At 52.3% G+C, this 15,492-nt stretch overlaps 1 protein-coding gene across 7 annotated transcripts in view; it reads left to right on the top strand.

Annotated features, from left to right (window-relative positions):
- Positions 1-15,093, top strand: part of rimbp2b (RIMS binding protein 2b) — a 27,961-nt gene extending 12,868 nt beyond the window's left edge. The window contains exons 11-26 of one of the 7 annotated variants that reach the window (XR_009929073.1): positions 764-915; positions 1,271-1,954; positions 2,132-2,281; positions 3,179-3,334; positions 4,917-5,690; positions 6,937-7,051; positions 7,558-7,665; positions 8,783-8,970; positions 9,210-9,378; positions 9,577-9,654; positions 9,989-10,092; positions 10,466-10,498; positions 11,016-11,087; positions 11,501-11,635; positions 12,521-13,468; positions 14,141-14,279. Coding sequence is in view for 6 of the 7 variants with exons in the window: in XM_062454520.1 (XP_062310504.1) it covers positions 764-915; positions 1,271-1,954; positions 2,132-2,281; positions 3,179-3,334; positions 4,917-5,690; positions 6,937-7,051; positions 7,558-7,665; positions 8,783-8,970; positions 9,210-9,378; positions 9,577-9,654; positions 9,989-10,092; positions 10,466-10,498; positions 11,016-11,087; positions 11,501-11,635; positions 14,141-14,335 (3,113 nt within the window). In the remaining variant the exon portion in view is untranslated. Of the gene's footprint in view, positions 1-763; positions 916-1,270; positions 1,955-2,131; positions 2,282-3,178; positions 3,335-4,916; positions 5,691-6,936; positions 7,052-7,557; positions 7,666-8,782; positions 8,971-9,209; positions 9,379-9,576; positions 9,655-9,988; positions 10,093-10,465; positions 10,499-11,015; positions 11,088-11,500; positions 11,636-12,520 lie in introns of all 7 variants that reach the window. The other 6 variants (XM_062454519.1, XM_062454517.1, XM_062454520.1 and 3 more) reach the window with 6 other exon arrangements.
- Positions 15,094-15,492: the final 399 nt, after the last annotated feature.

The raw sequence follows: 15,492 nt of genomic DNA, 5'->3' as shown, positions 1-15,492 counted from the left end.
CCATTTAAACCCCCACCGGGGTTTGAACCCTCACAGCAACCCGCACCCCCGACGGTCGCGGTTTAACGGAAAAAAAGATAAAAAAAGAAAAACAGAAAACAGCTGAATGCCCAGAATGTCTGCTGACTTTCGAGTCCTCCTCTCCTTCTGTGAAAGTGCTACATCTCTGCTGACAGTCATGGTGTAGAAAAAGCTATTAAGACGTATTGACGTGGGTAGCAAGACGAGGCTGGGAGCTGTCCGCCGCTGAGTGCTGAATGGGCAGCTGGCTGCATGCGCCGGCTCTGTGGGAGCGTGGAACTGCAGGGCACAGGCGCATCAGCCCAGATGGGGCCTGTTGGTTAGCACGCAGCCGTGAGGGGGTACACTGTGGAACTTATCTCTGGGGCGGGGGTGTGTGTGATGGGGTGTGTGTGAGGGGGGGGGGAGGGTCAGAAGATGAGGATGAGTTGAGGATGTTTCCACGTTGATGTACCTTCACTCGTTCACACACTGGCATCATTAGATGCATTAGCTTCGGGTTGCGTCTAAACCGCATTGCAAATGTGTCCAGTAAAAGTCAAACACATGCACGTGATACATGCACCTGTACAATGATACACTACAGTGGCACGTTATATTGCATCCTCAATATTCATATTATACAACGGCCAAATGAAAAGTACCCGTGTTTCAAGCATTGTATAGCACTATGAAATCTGGTCAAGCTGTTTATTACCAAGCTAACATTTTGTCTGATTTTGATTTCCTCTCCGCCCCCCAGGACCCCCCTTCCCCCCCCAGGAGGTGCAGGTTCACTGCGGCCAGAACCCCGGCATCCTGCAGGTGCGCTGGAAGCCCCCGCCCCTCACCCCCACCGGCACCTCCAACGGAGCCAACGTGATTGGCTACGCCGTGTGCACCAAGGGACAGAAGGTGCATAGGAGCGATCTGCCGTCCCACAGTTTAGTCATGTTTAGTTCTGTGAGGGTAGGAGCGTGTATTCGGTCTGTAGCACTCTACCGCCATCCGCTGGAGGGAGGCGGTATAGCAACGGAATTCCATCCAATTGGCCTGGATTATGTAACATGGTTTTAAAGCGGTTTTACCAGGCTCCATTTTGACTATGGCATGTGTATGATATGTGTATGTGTGCAAAGAGAGTATGTTATCTGTTCCCATAGCTCTCCCTTGCATGTGGGTGAATGCACGGTACAATGTGAATGGCATAGTACAATGTGAATGCACAGTACTGTCACTGAGGAGCTGTGTGTTGTCCTGGTGTCCCCAGATAGCAGAGGTCCTGTACCCCACGGCCGACTACGTGACGATAGAGCTGAACCAGATCCAGGGCCTAGAGGCCCGGGAGGTGATAGTCAGGACGTTGTCAGCACAAGGGGAGTCCCAGGACTCCCCCGTAGCCACCATCCCACACACCCTCCTGGGCTCCCCTCGCCTCTCCCACAGGCAGCTTGCACATCCCCCTCCCATGCCTCACCCCCAGCCCCCTCCGGCACACACGCAAACCTACCCACCTTACCCGCAGACCTACCCGCCATCGCACCCCCAGCCCCACGTCCTGCCCCGGCCCCAGCCCCACACGCTGCCCCACGGACAGCCGCACTCCCAGCCCCTACGCCACCCTCCCCCCCACCCCCAGCCCCACCTGCAGCCCCACCTGCAGCCCCACCCCATGCCCCCCAAGGCCAAGCCCCTGGGAGGTGCTCGAGAGCCCGAAACCAAAGATCAGGAGGGCGGGGGCCTGCGGCCTGGACAGCCCTGGGAGAACGCCCGCACGCCCTCGCCCCACCCCCCCACGCGCGGACACACCCTGGAGCCGCCCCACTACCAGCCGCGGCGGTCGCCCTCGCCCCAGAGGATCCTGCCCCAGCCTCAGGGGGTCCCCATCCCCAACACCATCGCCAAGGCCATGGCCAGGGAGGCTGCCCAGCGGGTGTTCGCCGAGGGAAACCGGGTGAGCGCACGGAAGATAGAATACACAGCACGGATGAAATGTACGATTTCAATTCGGCGACTTCCTGCTCATACATGAGGCAGGACTCCTGAGTGAGCCAGGCTTCCTGTCCAAGTATCTGCTCCCTCCGTGGCGGCTCCCTGCGTGGGTGTGTGATGTTTGTGTCGTGTGCTCCAGGTTGAGAAGAGGAACATCTTCAGCGACCGGGGCGACGCCCTGCACCCTCTCAACTCCGACGAGGAGGAGGATGGCTACGACTCGCCGCACGCCCGCCGGAGAGGCGCATCTGTGGACGAGTTCCTCCGGGGCTCCGAGATGGGCAGACATGTGTGTGCTGTACTCTACTACACGCCTGGGTGTCCTTAGCACAATCACAGCTACACAAAGGACACATGTGGAAGTCTCACGGTTAATGACAGAGAAATACATCTCTCTCTATCTCTCCCTCCCTCTCTCTCCCTCTTTCTCTCTATACCTTTGTCTCTTCTCTCCCCTCTCTCTCTCTCCCTCTCTCTCCCTCCCCCCCTCTCTCTCTCTCTCTCCCTCCCCCCCTCTCTCTCCCTCCCCCCCTCTCCCCCTCTCTCTCTCCCTCTCTCTCTCTCTCTCTCTCCCTCCCCCCTCTCCCTCCCCCCCTCTCTCTCTCTCTCTCTCTCTCTCTCCCTCCCCCCTCTCTCTCCCTCCCCCCCTCTCTCCCCCCCTCTCTCTCTCCCTCCCCCCCCTCTCTCTCTCTCCCTCCCCCCCTCTCTCTCCTCCCCCCCTCTCCCCCTCTCTCTCTCCCTCTCTCTCTCTCTCTCCCTCCCCCTCTCTCTCCCTCCCCCCCTCTCTCCCTCCCTCTCTCTCTCCCTCCCCCCTCTCTCTCCCTCCCCCCCTCTCTCCCCCCCCTCTCTCTCCCTCCCCCCCCTCTCTCTCTCTCTCCCTCCCCCCCTCTCTCTCCTCCCCCCCTCTCCCCCTCTCTCTCTCCCTCTCTCTCTCTCTCTCCCTCCCCCCCTCTCTCTCCCTCCCCCCCTCTCTCCCCCCCTCTCTCTCTCCCTCCCCCCCCCTCTCTCTCTCTCCCTCCCCCCCTCTCTCTCCTCCCCCCCTCTCCCCCTCTCTCTCTCCCTCTCTCTCTCTCTCCCTCCCCCCCTCTCCCTCCCCCCCTCTCTCTCTCTCTCTCTCTCTCTCTCTCTCCCTCCCCCCTCTCTCTCCCTCCCCCCCTCTCTCCCTCCCTCTCTCCCTCCCCTCCAGCACCACCACTACAGTCACAGTGAGGAGTACCAGACAGAGAGCAGCCGTGGCTCCGACCTGTCTGACATCATGGAGGAGGACGAGGAGGAGCTCTACTCTGAGATGCAGCTGGAGGAAGGCCGCCGGCGGAGCATCAACTCTCACAACACTCTCAAGGTACAGCACACGCCCCCTGGAGACGCCCCCTGGAGACGGCCCGGGGGGGGGGAGGGGGTCGTGGGGGAGGGGTGAGGGGAGGGGGGGGGACATGTCATCTGCTGCGGCCCCTCTTCCACACGCTCCACATGCAGGCTCGCTGTGGCCTTGCCTGGCTGAGCTCTCCAGCCTGACCTCTGACCCCTGTGACCTCTGACCCCTGCGCACCTCGCTTCATCAGGCTTAGCTAGCGCAGGGGTGTGTCTCCGCTCACCCAGCATGAATGACGCCAGGCCACCCGACTGCAATGTCTTATATCGAGATTCAGCGTGTTCCTATTTGAAATTGTAACTGTCCGTTGTTTTCCGAGTTTGAATTATCTGTGTAATGTAAAGTTGGAAATGGAATAGAATGTGTGTGATGTTGTTTGTAAAAAAAAAAAAAAAAAAGATTTTAAGATTTTCTTTGGAGAACGTTTTTATTATCTTTCGAAATGTACTGTACCATCAGCTAGAAAGGCCTTTTCATAGCAAGTGCATATGGGAATCTCATTTAAGTGAGTTGGCTTAAATGGAATTATTCACTTTTGTTTGAGTCTTGTCTCATGGAATTGATTTTGAATGTGTTTCTTGATGTCCATGATATCCTCTGTCTGTACAGTATGTTTATCTGTCATGCTTGAGTCTTGTGAGGAGGCATGTCAAACTGTAGACTTTAGTTTTTAAGACACAGTGATGTTAAAAGTGTGCAGTACCATGTGAGCTGGAAGTTCATTGGTGTGTTGATCAGCATAGAACCTATTAATGCTGCATCCCCCCAATGTTTCCAAATTCATCAGTTCACAAAGTCTGTCTGTTTACCTGTTTGTGTAACACTGCCTGTTGTGAATGTACTTTTTAGTTTTTTTTTGGTATGTTTTATCATGTTTTATGTATTATCATGTTCTGGATCAAATATAAATGTTTTATTTTAACAGCAGGAATTAAATAATCACATGCTGTTATCATCAGTAAAATAGAGACCCACATAGAAAACACATATTCAAGACGAGATGAAAATCAATTGATAATTCAGTATTAAGGTAAAAACTAACCTTTTAATGAAATCTGTGTTTTTATTATATATATATACTTCATGTTTATCTTTTCCTTTCTTTGATCATTTTGTTTCCACACATTTCTGTTCAGCTCCTCGTACACCTTTGCATTTTTCTGTGTGGACTGGTCATCCGGTAGATGGGTTAAGGTCAAGAAACCCTCTGACCTTTGAACTCTGACCTCTGCTCAGTGGAACATCCAGTTCTTTTATTTTCCCTCCTCTGTTTCCCTCCACAGATTCCCGTTCAGAGCATGAGTCATCTCTCCCTGCTCAGAATGACACTGCATGCCTTACCTCAGGCCATTGCCTCAAATAACTAATTCTGTCTTTATTTTGTCTTCCCCCTCCCCAATTTATTTTCTATTCACACACTGTGTTGTTTCCTGCCTGTTCTAACACCTTCAAAAACAAACAAAAAACAATACAATCCTCCCAAACGTAAACCTCCTTAACTGAACTGTGAAACCCGGATGGTGCTGTGTGTCGATGCGCTCCCCGGCCGCAGGCGTACTACCGGCGGCAGGACCTGGGGGAGGAGAGGGACTCGTGGGACCTGCAGAGGGAGGTGGTGAGGCAGAAGTCTCTCCGCAGCAAGCGGCTCCACAGCATCCCCGAGGTGTCGGAGGAGGAGCCGGACGGCGTGGACGGCCTGGGCCAACGGCTCCGCTTCGAGGACGGCGGGGGGCGGCCCGGTACCCCCCGCATGCAGCGCAGGAACCGCATGTACCAGCCCGACCCCCCCCTCCACAACCACCTCTCCCCCAACAAGAACTCCCGCCGCCTGCAGCGCCAGCGCTCCTCACCCCGCTACTGCGACGGACGCTACGGTTACTCCCTGGACGACCGCTTCCCGGGCCGGCCGGGCCGCCAGGCCACCAAGAGCCCCGACAGCGGCCTGGACTGCGGCAGCGAGGAGGAGGGCTCCCTGGGTTACCGCGGCTACCACGGTTACGGCCCCACGCGGGCCCCCGTGCGGGTCATCCACTGCGAGGGCCCGGTGGAGCGGCGGGCCCTGGCCATGGGCCGCAAGAGAACCCTGACGCGCCAGTGCAGCGTGGAAGAGGACTTCTGCGACGGGCCCGGCTCCGCCCCCAAGACGGGCCACGTGGGGGACCTGAGGAGCAGGGAGGTCCGCTACGGACCGGGCCGGGAGGCCGGGCCCAGATTCGACCCCAGGGAGGCAGGCCTGAGCCAGGGCAGGTTCAGCCAGCTGGACAGGGCCTATCTCACTCACAGGGACAGTAGGGCCAGGCTCGTCAGGGGCAGCGACCAGCCGCTGGTGTGTGTGACTCAGACTGTTCTGCTGTGCATTCCATCAGCAAGCAGTAAAACCATTCTTTATTCCTGGGTGTTTTTTTCCGTTAGTTTTCTCTATGGGTGTCCCCACGTTTTTACATTGATTTCTTATCGTTTTTGTGCAATATACCGGCAAGTTACTACATGTTCATGGTGGCTCTTATTTGTAGTTTTTCATGTGTATTGGTTTGCTCGTTCCTAGAACGTCCAGTGAGTTTTTAAGTGAAGCTTTTTTGGTTACCTAAAGGCCATTTCAGGACGTTTTTGTTTCTCATGTCTCTGAGGAGAAGGTCTCATCTCCGAGAGAGCTGGGTGTCTCTCCGTGTCTCTACATGGAGATATGTGGTCTCCCTCTCCTCCTCTGCCCTCCCCCTTCTCCCCAACCAACCAATGAGGCGTCCGTGTGACTGCTCTGACTGACATCACCCCTCCTAGCCTGTCATGTACCGGTCCCTCCACCTCCCGAGGGACCTGTGCTCCCAGCATGCTCTGCTTCTCCCAGGTCCCAGTGGCTGGTCTGCACTGCCAGCTCAGGCTCCAGCGCTAGCTGTGACCCCTAGCCTGCTGTGATCAGTGGCCGGCCTGCACCCTGTCCCCGCACCATCACACCGCCTCAGACAGAGACCGCTCTCTCTCCCTCATAGCGTGTTTCTTTCCTCTCTACTCTCTCTCCCTCTTATGCTGAATAGTCTCCCGCCCCTTCCTCCACCACCCCCTGCTTCCCTCGTCATGGAAAATCGTCGGTCCTTGGTCTCTGCTGACAGAGAGCAGGCCCAGGGTGGAGGCCGGTACAGCTGTGCTCAGCTCCCGCGCCCACGCCTTCCTCCATCTCCCTCTCCTCCACGCACGCTCACACCTCCCGCGCCAGCGAGGGCCGTCAGGGAGTCGACATGCACAAAACAAAACAAAAAAATGGTCTTTAGCTAAACACCCGACCCTGCTCAGCCCCCCCACCCCCACCCCCGCGGTCCATGTTGTTGTGTTAGGGTGCGTTTGATTTGGTTGTGTGGATGGTTTATTGGTTTGTCGTTCTCCTTGTTTTATGCGTTACTTTTACTTTGCCTCCCTAAGGACAAATGGAAGTGACATCATTTGCTCTTATGGTTTTGCGTTTGTTTTCAATGGGTGATTTGTCTCTCTGTCTCCCTCTGTCTCTCTCTCTCTCATCTCTGGCTAGGAACAGGCAGGGTGTGTTTAACCTGGCGTGTGTTCTCTCTCTCCCTCCGAAGATCATAGGGAACTCCCCCTCTCACGGGCGCTCCGAGCGGATGGACCACTCAGGACGGCGGCCTGTCCGCGGAGCCCCTCCTCCACAGCGACGCCCAATCACAGTTCCTTCCATTGGTTAGTGAGGCCACCTCCCCTTCCACTCCCACCGCAACCCCACCGCAGGGCCCCTGGTGTTGCCTAAACATCCCATGTGTTTCTCTGGCAGAGCCCAACACAGGGCACCCCTGTACGTTCTCGCCCCTTCTCACGCCCCCAGGTGACGCGTATGGGCGGGGGGGGCGGGCGATAACGAACTAGTGGCCTCCACGAAATGTGGAGGTTTATCTACACACAGGGCCAACTCTATTCTGACCTCTTCTCGTGTCAGTTCGGCGCAAGCTTTGCTGTTTTGCACTGACGGATGTCCTCTGCCCTCCCAGCCCCCCCAGCCCTCTAGCGTGTGTTGCTGCAGTGGGCTAAAGTGGTGTGCATGTGATCGTGTGTGTGTGTGATCATGTCTGTGTGTGTGTTGGCTTTCGTCTATGTTTGCGTCTGTGTGTGTGTGTATGCAGGTGTGTGTGTGTGTGTGTGTGTGCGGGGGGATTCCCTGACTGTAACCCTGTGGTTGGTGTCTCCTGTAGAGATCACCATGGAGAGTAACAGTGAGGGGAGTGAGGGGAACCTCTCACCTGGCAAGGAGGATGGTTACTATGGCAGTGTAGCTCGGCGCAGGAAGTGGCATCACTATGGTATGTGGAGCAGCTTCTCTCAAGCAGACTGTTACTGTTGACCGTGACGGAAAAAAACAAGAGAGCCTTGTGTTCATCTGCAGGGTGTTTAGAGGTGGAGGGTCTTTCTGCTCCGAGCTTGACTCTAGACAAGATGGCCGCTGTTTCTGTCAATGGAGAATGACTGTCCCCCTCCCTGTACATCCCTTTACCACCTCAGATCCTAAATCTCCCTTCAAACCCTCCCGCCTCCTCTCCTTAATCCACCCTCAACCTCCACCCCTCCTCCCGCCCTCCCCCAGGTTGTTGGTATGTTGATTTTGCATGAGTGGTTGTTTGCAGAATAGTGAAAAGAAGAAATGTTGGATGGAGAACTTGCACTCTTGTCTTGTTGGTATCACTCCATATGATGTCATCTCAATTAGACATTTTGATGACAAATAATTTCCCAAAATGTTTTATACTACGTATTCATTGTGTCCAGTACATCTTTGTGGTTCTGGTTGCACAAAATAAATAGATGGGATTCCCAGGGCCTTGAACCAGACTGTCTCCCAAACTATCGCAATCGAAGCATTTGATTGGACATGGGGGATCCATGAGTTGCATGGTTTAGGGCCATCAGGTTCATTCCTTTCCCCTCACTGTCCCGTTATGGAACCAGGAAGCTGCTTTGGCGTTTGGTCTGTTGACTTCTTTGTTCTCCGACCCCTAACCCTAAAGAACTGGGAGTTTGTCGCTTCCTGTATGACCTGAAGCAAAGTAAAACAGCAACGTTTGTTACCCCCCCCCCCCCTTCTGATAGTTTGCGCATGGTCATGTGATTACCCCTGCATCCCACAGCTTGGCTTGTATGTCCTCCCCTGACTGTCTCTGTCCTGTGTCTGTGTGTGTGTGGCTGTCAGTGACTCTCTGTGTTCGCTGTCTGTTGCTCCAGCAATAGGACTTGTGTGTTGAAACTACACAACAAATCGTACTTTTGAAACACTTGGCTCTTCTTCTACACACACACACACAAACACACACACAAACACACACACACAAACACACACACGCCTCACCCCCTGTCAGCCGGGAGTGACGTGGTACCACCTGGGCTGGCCTGGCAGTAGCACCACTCTCCTCTCCTGTGTTTCAGACGGGTACGGCGGGCGTGGCCACGTGCCGGGGCGAGCACGGCGCAGCCCGGAGTACTACGAGGAGTCGGAGGGCGAGGAGCCGGCCCGCGTGTTCGTGGCGCTGTTCGACTACGACCCGCTGTCCATGTCCCCGAACCCGGACGCGGCCGACGAGGAGCTGCCCTTCAAGGAGGGACAGATCATCAAGGTGGGGGGGCGTGCGAGCTCACGGGCGTGCTGCTAGAGGGGTGGGGGCAAAACACAGGAAATGACACAGTTGTGAGAAGTCTCTTCACTGTGTGAGCGTACTGTACAGACACACACAGGGATGCACATGTTACCTTTCGTAACAGAGGTGGGGTGTTGTTGGGTTATGTTCCCTGACCGGTACTCTGACACCATGCTTCTGTCTGTGTGTGTGTGTGTGTGTGTGTGTGTGGCTGTCAGGTGTTTGGGAACAAGGACACAGATGGGTTCTACAGAGCGGAGGTCAGAGAGCGGGTGGGGCTCATTCCCTGTAACATGGTATCTGAGATCCAGACCGAGGATGACGACATGATGGAGCAGCTGCTCAAACAGGGCTTCCTGCCCCTCAACACCCCGGTGGAGAAGCTAGGTAGGCCCCCTCTCCTGTGCCCTCTCTCTCCCTCCCTCTCCTCCGTCTGCCGCTGTGTTCACCCCGCTCTCCTCCTCCTCCTCTTCCCCCCCCCCCCGACTCTCTACACTGGTGTGTTTTGCGGATGGTGCTCTTATTTCTTCTTCTCCACTTCCTGTCTTCCTGTCCTCTCTTCTTCTCTCTTTCCCTCCTGATAAGTGAACTGCAACCGCTTCAAAGATGGCCGCTCAATAAACCGCAGGTCCCGAAAATCCAAGAGAGGTGTGTTCTTCTCAGGTGCCCTTTGACCCCCTGCTCCCATATCCATCCCTCACCTCCCCCCCCCCCCCCCCCAGCTCCTCTTAACCATGCTACCCTCTCGGGATTCATTCATTCTAATCCATAAATCATACAAATGTCAAGATGACTGAGAAGGATATAGATGAATGTATGACTCACAGTAATACTAATCAATCCCTGATTAAGCAACTGCTCAACAAGGTCATCAACCATCACATGCATCTTCAGAAGACGATTATTTCAAGTATATCGCCTTTTATCCCTCCAATCAACCACCCATCTCTCCCCCCCCCCTCTCTCTCCCCCTCCCTTCCTCCCTCTGCCTGTCCAGAGAGGAACCGGCGTAGCGGGCGTCAGCACCCGGCCTCCACCCGCAGGATGGTGGCCCTGTATGACTACGACCCCAGGGAGAGCTCCCCTAACGTGGATGTGGAGGTAACTGCTCCCCACTACCTCCCCACAGTCCCACCACGCGCTGTACATTCACACACACATGCTAATGTTACATGCTATCGCCACCGACAGGGAAAGGGGACAGTGTGGTCTTTCTCAGAGTGCACGGTGGGTCCTGTTGCTACGGTAACATTGATCGTATATCAGATGTGTCTCACGGCAACGATCCAGACTGAATCACCTAAATAGGCTCAACGATCAACAACCCCCCCTAACCCCTCCCCCCCCCCACCCACACACACACACTCATACACACACGCACACACACGCTCCCTGTGAATCATGAACTGGTCACCTGTCCCCCGCTGCCCCCCTCCCCTTGGTTTCACCCACTCTCCTTTCTATTGGGCCCCAGCCACAGTATGGGAGAGACAGGCTGATGGACGAGGTGAGTGAGAGCAGCCTGTGTGTGCTCTGTGTGTCCCCCACCCTGTAGAGTGTGTAGATGAGGTGGGGTTCAGATGAGGACCCGCCCCCACACCACCCCCCTAACACACACACACCCTCTTTCGTCGTCACTAATCCCCCTCAATGCCTTGCTGGGCCCAGCATCCTGCCTTGGTTTGGTCTGTGTGTTCAGTAGTATTCTTCACCTGTGTGTTTGGTTGGTGTGCGTTTGGTTGGAGACCCCCTAAGGAGTCCTACTGGATTGCGATGCAATCCTGTCCTTCAGTCATCCAACAGTTGATACATTTGTTTGTTGTCTGGTGGCCGGACTGTCTTGACACGCCCACCTGCATCCCACTGATTGGAAGAGGAAGGACAGAATCTCACGCTGTTCCGACCCTAATGGAATCCCCTGGTTCTTCCGAGGTCTTATTTAACTGTGTTTAGCTTGCATGGGGCTGTGTGAGGCGTGCAAGGGAAGATCGATGTCCTGTAATTCTCTCTGTCTTGGTCGACAGGCTGAATTGACCTTCTGTGCCGGAGACGTCGTCAACGTCTTTGGCGAAATCGACGAAGATGGATTTTACTACGTAAGCGTTCAGTAGAACGAAGTCACATTTGTTCCTTTACTCTTAAAGCGTCCAGTAGAAACCGAACGAAGAGTCTTGATCTGTGTTTTGCGCCTCTTAAAAACCCCTTCCACAGGGCTGCGCTTTACCATCGCCATCTGGTGGTTTACTGTGAGAACTGCACTTGTAATGCTCCCATTAAACCACGAGATGGCGGTATTGAAGCGCAGCCCAATGGCGCTGTCAAAACAGTGTCCTTTAAAAAAAAACTTCCATAGGGCTGCGCTTTACCATCGCCATCTGGTGGTTTACTGTGAGAACTGCACTTGTAATGCTGCCATCAAACCAGGAGATGGCGGTATTGAAGCGCAGCCCAATGGCGCTGTCGAAACAGTGCCCTTTACCGACGGCCTCTTCCTGCTCCCATCCCCCAGGGTGAACTCAATGGACACAAGGGCCTCGTCCCCTCCAACTTTCTAGAAGAAGTGCCTGACGACGTGGAGGTTTTTCTCACGGACACTCCATCTCGGTACCCACAGGACGCTCCGGCGCGGATCAAGACCAAAAGGGTACACGCTCTTACGCAGTACTAGCCCTCTTGTCATCCATCTGCTCCTTTCAGGTCCCTCTCTCTCTCCTCCTTCCTTTAGTTTCTCCGTCCGTGCTTGTGTGTGTTTCGTTGTCGAGGTTACGATGGGGGACGCTTTGTCGCTGTAGACAGGAACGACCACCCAGAGCTACCTTTTAGATACCACACTGAGGGGCGTTTTTGTTTTTCAATGTTGACTGCTGTGAAAAGGGGGAAACTTATGCACTGTACGTAAAATATCTGGACATACCGTATTCATAAAGCATTCTCCCTAGCGAAGGGACAGGAGCAGCAAGATGCTGACTTAAAAAGGTTGCGTAATATCTTGGGGACGTCCACAAACGTTTTTTGCACATGCATATTTAGCATTGTAGTAATGCTTTATGAATATAATCTGTGTTTGATCTAAAATAACTGACGATAGAGGGAGTAGTTTTGATGTATCGGAGGATGAAATATGTAGAGTGTAGTGCCGCATGTTCAATCTTTAAGATGCATGGATTCTCCTTGAACAGTTTTATAAGAAAAACAAGTCAAGTACTCTCATTTTTGTATTTGCTTCCTGAACGCCTTGTTTTTGTATATTGCATAACTGTAAAATAGCACGCGAGACGTCAACTAATTTATGTTCCTATCAGAGTATAATTTCAACAAAAAGAAAACATTCTATAACTAGTTGTAAATATAATGTGTCAAAAAATGGTGTTAACAAATAACTGCAATTGATGTTTGAATACCAACAGGTTTTCATCAGAGATTTCCTTGGTTTATAGTTTTGCCATTCTCACAGTGCAGATTATTGAAATGCCATCACTGCATTTTATTTTATTTATTTCTTTTTTTTTCTCACCGCTTGGCAAACCAGAAGAAGAGTGTTCATTTCACACCTTAAAGGCTCTGTTTCCGTCACGTAAGTGGGCAACTGAGGACACCAAGGTTACGTTCCTCTCGTCTAATGCAGGTGACATGGGTACCACCAAGTTATGGTACACACACACACAAACACACACACTTTTTCATAACACCTTTCGTCAACATCTTTCTTTGTCGCCTCGGAAACACACAACAACGCATACCACATTTGGCTCTTACCTAACGACGGACAGAGGGCGTTCGGAGAGAGGCGTGTGTTCTCTCACTGAAGAACAACCGCCCTAGTCAGTGCATTAGACGAGAAGCATGGTGTCTTCGGTTGTTTCTCTGAGTGTTGTACGACTGTCCGTCTCCCACTCTTAGTCTCCTGCTGTAACTCATGAAAAGCTAAAAGGCTAATTGTTGCACGATCCAGATGCTTCCCCTCCCCTGTAGAAGTAGCGCTAGACTGAGACGGGCCCCTAACACTGACCCCCTAGCACCTCCCCTCTCCCTGAAGTAGTGCACCCCACCAAACACACCCAACCCTGTTTCGTGGCGGAGGCCAACCAATGACAACATGTCACACAGGCTCATGGATTTCCTGGAGCTATTTTTTTCCTGTTGGGCACAAAGCTGTGGTCTGCTCAAGCATCTGACACGATGAAGATGTTTGTGGGGTGCAATTTTTCTCTTTCACTTAACGAATGACGCAAAATGGTAAAACAAGCCATTAACATTTTTTATCCTCATAGAGCTGGCATCTAGTTTCGATTTTCAAACCTCATTTTGATTAACATGAGAAACTGAGAATCTCATAATTATTTTTTTGGTTAAGTTTGCATAAATAATTTCGTGCTTGCGACCAGATTTGTAAATGAAACTTTTTTAAAGCAGGTTGAATTGGTTCCAACAACCTTGAAGTTACCTTGATGAAAAGTGATAAAATGCTCCAAAACTGGTAAATTGATAACTTATCTCCTCTTTACTTGCCATAAACTACGAACATTCAATGTGCAGATACGTACCATTTGGAAATACCTGTTATATGTAGCTATGTTCCTCCAGAGACTTCCGTCTCATGTTAATGGGATCTTGTCAACACATTTCTCCTAAGTGCAATTTAAAGGAAGCCTTTTAGCTCATGATTACAAGGAATATTTAGATATTCAATGTTTCTCTGTAACCCAGTTGTACAGTATACATTATGTAAGTAAGACTATATATTTAAACAAACCTTTGCTGTCATTTTGTCAAAAATGTAACACAGTACTATGTTGTATCTCATTTTCTGTGAAAGGCATTTCCTTTTCCATTGATAGTCATGTTTGTTGGAGAGATTTGTGCAGCATCAGCAGAACACGTTAACTACTTGGGAAGAGAGGAGAGAGAGAGAGAGAGAGAGAGAGAGAGAGAGAGGACCTAAAGAATACTCACATAGACTCGTCTGACTTTACGCTAATAAGACAACACCCAAGTTGTTCTGACATGTGAGGGAGATAGACTGGGGGATCCAGAGCTATGGTGGCCCCGATGAGACAGAAAGGACTGAGAGAAGGGGAGTAGTGGCTGGGGTGCGAGAGAGAGCTGGCTGTTTAACCCCCTGAACTGTCCCTTACGGGTCTCCCATTAGGTTCCGACGGAAAAATCGTGTCCGCCCAGAAGAGCCGCCTCACCCACTGTGCGCCCACACCTCCCTGGCTCCGGCCCCGCCATCGTGGGGCCCGGCAGTCCCACGAGGAGCCCCCACGACTTGTCCTCCAAAAAGAAAAAGGGACTGATCTCCAAAGGGAAGAAACTGTTGAAAAGACTTGGCGCTGTAAAATAGTCTCTCGACATACCCTACGTGATAAGAATATATAATTATATTAACACCCCCCCCCCTCTCTCTTCCATTTGCTGTCATTTCCATTCAGTCAAGAAAAAATATTGAACATAGCGGTCTTAACATGGATTTGAATGGCATGTTGCCAGCTTGGCAAACCACTGTATTCTTATACATCTGTTGTATATTAGTCAGAATCCGTATTTTCTTATTTAAGTACAGTACATATTTGGAATATGATCTCACAGGTTGACGGTGTGTCGACCTCTCTGGCTGTTTGCGTTTTCAAGCTGCTATAAACCTCACGGCAGCACCAGGACAGACAGGATGCAAGCTGGGATGTCCTCCATGTTCTGTAGGCCTGTGTGTGAAGCCACTCCAGTGGGACACTGAGCCGCTGGGCGTGTCAGAGGTAAGGGCCGCGAGGCCACAGGCTCGCCCCAACATGGGAGCAGCAGACAGGGAAGGGAACAGGACCAAGCAGGCCTGGGGCTGGTTGAAAGCCGAGGTTACTGAGTCTGGGTGCAAGTTTTGCATGTCGTATCTTAAGCACATTCAGAGCGGTCGTTCCCTCATTAACCCGTTAAGGAGTAGCGTCACACATATGTGATTCTGAACATTCCAACCGACTATTTTCCGATAGACAAAAACTATATGACAAACGCTATAATATGGCTTCAAAATTTACAATTAGGAGGCTATCAAGTAAAACTAGCAGGTAGTAGCATTGCTACGAGTATTATGCTAGGTTGCTAGGTAACGGAAGCTAACTAAAACTAGCTAGCTTCCGTTTTGGAAAAATAACTCACTCCTGAGCACATTCAGAGCGGTCGTTCCCTCATTAACCCTATGAAAGCACACGCTAATGGGACGAGCTTGACCTTAAATTTACATTTAGCAGACGCTCTTATCCAGAGCGACTTACAGTAAGTACAGGAACATTCCCCCGAGGCAAGTAGGGTGAAGTGCCTTGCCCAAGGACACAACGTCAGTTGGCATGACCGGGAATCGAACTGGCAACCTTCGGATTACTAGCCCGATTCCCTCACCGCTCAGCCACCTGACTCCACCTTCTTGCAAGAACCGTGGAGTTCTGTTAAGATTCACGGTTTGACTGGTTTCAGATGAGTATGCAGTAGAACCATGGATCTTTGTTACGA

This window comes from Osmerus eperlanus, chromosome 28 (assembly GCF_963692335.1).
Source record: "Osmerus eperlanus chromosome 28, fOsmEpe2.1, whole genome shotgun sequence".
In the NCBI taxonomy this organism is placed as follows: domain Eukaryota; kingdom Metazoa; phylum Chordata; class Actinopteri; order Osmeriformes; family Osmeridae; genus Osmerus; species Osmerus eperlanus.
This window is presented reverse-complemented; position numbering and strand designations above follow the sequence as displayed.